The following is a 3,260-nucleotide window of genomic DNA, read 5'->3' as shown; positions in this document are numbered from 1 at the left end:
TCCAATTCCTCACATGGAGGTGGAAATGACCATTCTATCCCCAACCTGAGAACACTGCCCAAGATGGGATCCACTCCCCCCCTATTAGAGGAATTGGAGTTGGCCGCCAATTGGAGTTGATAATTATTCGCCATGTTCCTGGTATTTGTGAACCCAAAGGTGAAAGGGATTATTTCAAACTTACCCCTATGATTGGTGGCAGTAGGAACATGCCTGCAACCAAATTTTTCCCCCCTTCACTCTCACCATATTTCCACTGAAAAAACACCCATGACTGACGGCTTTTTGGTCTCAGTCCTCGGTCCAATCTGGTGAAAAGGTCAAGGCAACAAAGAACTTGGCCATGGATTTGCCAGGACTTCTTTCTGAAGTCAACGGTTTTCTGCTCAATCCACGGCTTATATAATCCCAAATTCCAGTTGTAATTCTTCAGTCTTAACAAAGAGAGAATGAAGAAACCAGTGGCCATGTTGTCTCTCTCCTTTCTCTCCCTTCTAATCTGTTACGTCTCACCATTAACAGCTCAAAAACAAAAAGAAGAACAGAAGCTCTCTTCCTTTTCCACCTTTGACTTGCCATGGTCACCATCCATGAATCAAACCCTTGTATCCACTAACTCAACCTTTGCTGCTGGATTCCGACCATTACCCACCTCTCCAGACCTCTACATCTTCGCCATTTGGTTCCTAAAAGGCCTTGATAAAACCATTATCTGGTCACTTAATGGCACTAGTACTTCACCAGTAAACCAATCTTCCTGTCTTGTCATCACACCCGCCGGCATTCTCCAACTCAACGATTCAACTGGAAACAATCTATGGCAACCGACGGCGTTCGGAGATCCTAAACAGACTAAACTAGTCCTCGGCGAAGATGGTAACTTGGTGTTTGGCAATTGGAGCAGCTTCAGCTATCCAACCGATACAATTCTATGCAACCAGACCATCGATGGCACAACCCTAGTCTCAAAGAATGGAAAGTACATGTTTAGAAACAATCAAGACTTAGTTTTCAATTCATCCAATGTTTACACCACAATCACTCCGATTGGCATTCTGTACTCTAGTGGGACTCTCACCATGAAAAATATTGCCTCTTCATATATTATGGCTGATCTTGGATCGGTTCGGTTGCGCCGATTGACTCTTGATAACGATGGGAACCTGAGAGTTTATAGTCTCCGTTCTCGTTCAGGAAACTGGATGATTGTTTGGCAAGCAATACAAGAACTTTGTAGCATTCATGGCACCTGTGGTCCAAATTACATATGTATGACCGATGGTTCCAATTCTACTTTCTGTGTTTGCTCGTTGGGATTTGAAGTGCGAACAGGGGTTGGTGGTGAGCAAATCTGCGAAAGGAGAATTCCACTAATGCAAAAGGACAGCAAATTTCTAAGGCTGGATTTCGTTAACTTCACTGGTGGCCCAAACGAGGGAGACCTTCAAGCTCCCAATTTCACTTCCTGCAAGAATGGATGTTTAGCCAACCCAAGTTGCGTTGCCTATTCAGTCAAATTCAATGGAAAGAAATTCTGTGTCCAACATGAACGTCTCCTGTATGGCTATTGGTCTCCAGTGACGAGGCTCACAACGTTTCTTCGAATCTCCAATTCAGAAACAAATATTTCCAGCAACTTCACAGGCATGACAACCAAGGTGAACACAATCTGTTCTACTCTTATTAGTCTTCCTCTACCACCTAACCACTCTAAAACCACAGCTAGGAACATTGCCATCCTCTCCACCGTCTTCTCTATGGAGCTTATCGTTCTTTGCCTCTCTGTTTGGGCTTTCGTTAAGAAATACCTCAAATACCAAGACATGGCATGGACGCTAGGCCTTGAACTCCTACCCTCTGGAGGCCCAAAAAGATTCAGCTATGCCGAGCTCAAAGCTGCCACAAATAACTTCTCTAACATTATTGGGCAAGGTGGATTTGGGATTGTATATAAAGGCGAACTATCCGATCACCGGAGCATTGCTGTGAAGTGCCTTAAGAAAGTCACCGGTGGAGAGACAGAATTTTGGGGTGAGATCATAATTATTGCTCGAATGCACCACCTCAACCTAGTCCGAATTTGGGGTTTCTGTGTTGAGAAGGATCATAGAATGTTGGTATATGAGTATATCCCAAATGGGTCTCTTGCCAAATACTTATTCCCTGCCTACTCACCTGCAATTACAGAGTCATCAGGTCAGGGAAAGAGCAGCAGCAATAGCAATAGTAATCTTACAGTGGATACCCCATTGAGGCCATTACTGGATTGGAACGTAAGATACAGGATTGCCCTTGGTATTGCAAGGGCGATTGCATATCTTCACGAGGAATGTCTTGAGTGGGTTCTCCATTGTGACATTAAACCAGAGAACATCCTTCTCGGAGATGATTTTTGTCCCAAGGTATCAGATTTTGGGCTATCGAAGCTGACAAAGAAGGAAGACAAGGTGGCCATGTCACGAATTCACGGCACACGGGGATACTTGGCACCAGAGTGGGTGACAAGGGAGCAACCAATCACTGCAAAAGCTGATGTGTATAGCTTTGGAATGGTGTTATTAGAGATTGTGAGTGGTATTAGGAACTTTGAGTTCCGTCAATCGTCATTGAATGGGAGTGAGGAATGGTATTTTCCGAGATGGGCATTTGAGAAGGTGTATGAAGAGAGGAACGTGGTAGATCTTTTGGATAGACGGATCAATCATTGTTATGAGAGTGAGGTTCACTTTGAGTTGGTGGATCGGATGGTGAAGACTGCAATGTGGTGCCTACAAGATCAGCCCGAACAGAGGCCATCAATGGGGAAAGTGACCAAGATGCTTGATGGAACGGTGGAGATCACAGAACCTGCGAAGCCAACCCTTTATTACTTGGAATGCGTGATGACTGAACCCGAAAGATAGTGCAGTTTTTTTTTAATAAAAAATTCTTTGTTTAATCAAGTGATATCTCATTGACACCTCTCCAGGTGTTAAATAGTTTGTAACTCTATTTTTTTGCCCTTCTAGTATTGCATAATTCTTTTTTTCAATAAAGATAATAGTATCATTTCACATCCATTTCAGGTTTGACAGAAACCTTAAAAGAAAACCACATAGAATCCTAGAATAGTATAGAATAAAGAATACTAGAGAAATGATGTGTAACTTGTTCCCAAGTATGTTGAAGAAGACATGGTAGAGTTCCCCATGACGAACACAAATTTTTTCATCCCCTGGCAATGATGACAACTGGATGTGGATTCACGAAATATCTCTCTC

At 43.2% G+C, this 3,260-nt stretch overlaps 1 protein-coding gene across 1 annotated transcript; it reads left to right on the top strand.

Moving 5' to 3' along the window:
• The first annotated feature begins 467 nt into the window (after window positions 1-467).
• LOC122668632 (G-type lectin S-receptor-like serine/threonine-protein kinase At1g34300) lies at window positions 468-2,903 on the top strand. Its single transcript, XM_043865171.1, has one exon. The coding sequence runs from the start codon at window positions 468-470 to the stop codon at window positions 2,901-2,903; it is 2,436 nt and encodes an 811-aa protein (XP_043721106.1).
• Window positions 2,904-3,260: the final 357 nt, after the last annotated feature.

Source organism: Telopea speciosissima, chromosome 7 (genome assembly GCF_018873765.1).
Source record: "Telopea speciosissima isolate NSW1024214 ecotype Mountain lineage chromosome 7, Tspe_v1, whole genome shotgun sequence".
Lineage (NCBI taxonomy): Eukaryota > Viridiplantae > Streptophyta > Magnoliopsida > Proteales > Proteaceae > Telopea > Telopea speciosissima.
The sequence above is the reverse complement of the archived record's forward strand: the minus strand, read 5'-3'. Positions and strand labels throughout refer to the sequence as shown.

Coding starts and splice junctions, on each gene's coding strand:
- LOC122668632 (XM_043865171.1), top strand. CDS start 468: ATGTTGTCTCTCTCCTTTCTCTCCCTTCTAATCTGTTACGTCTCACCA.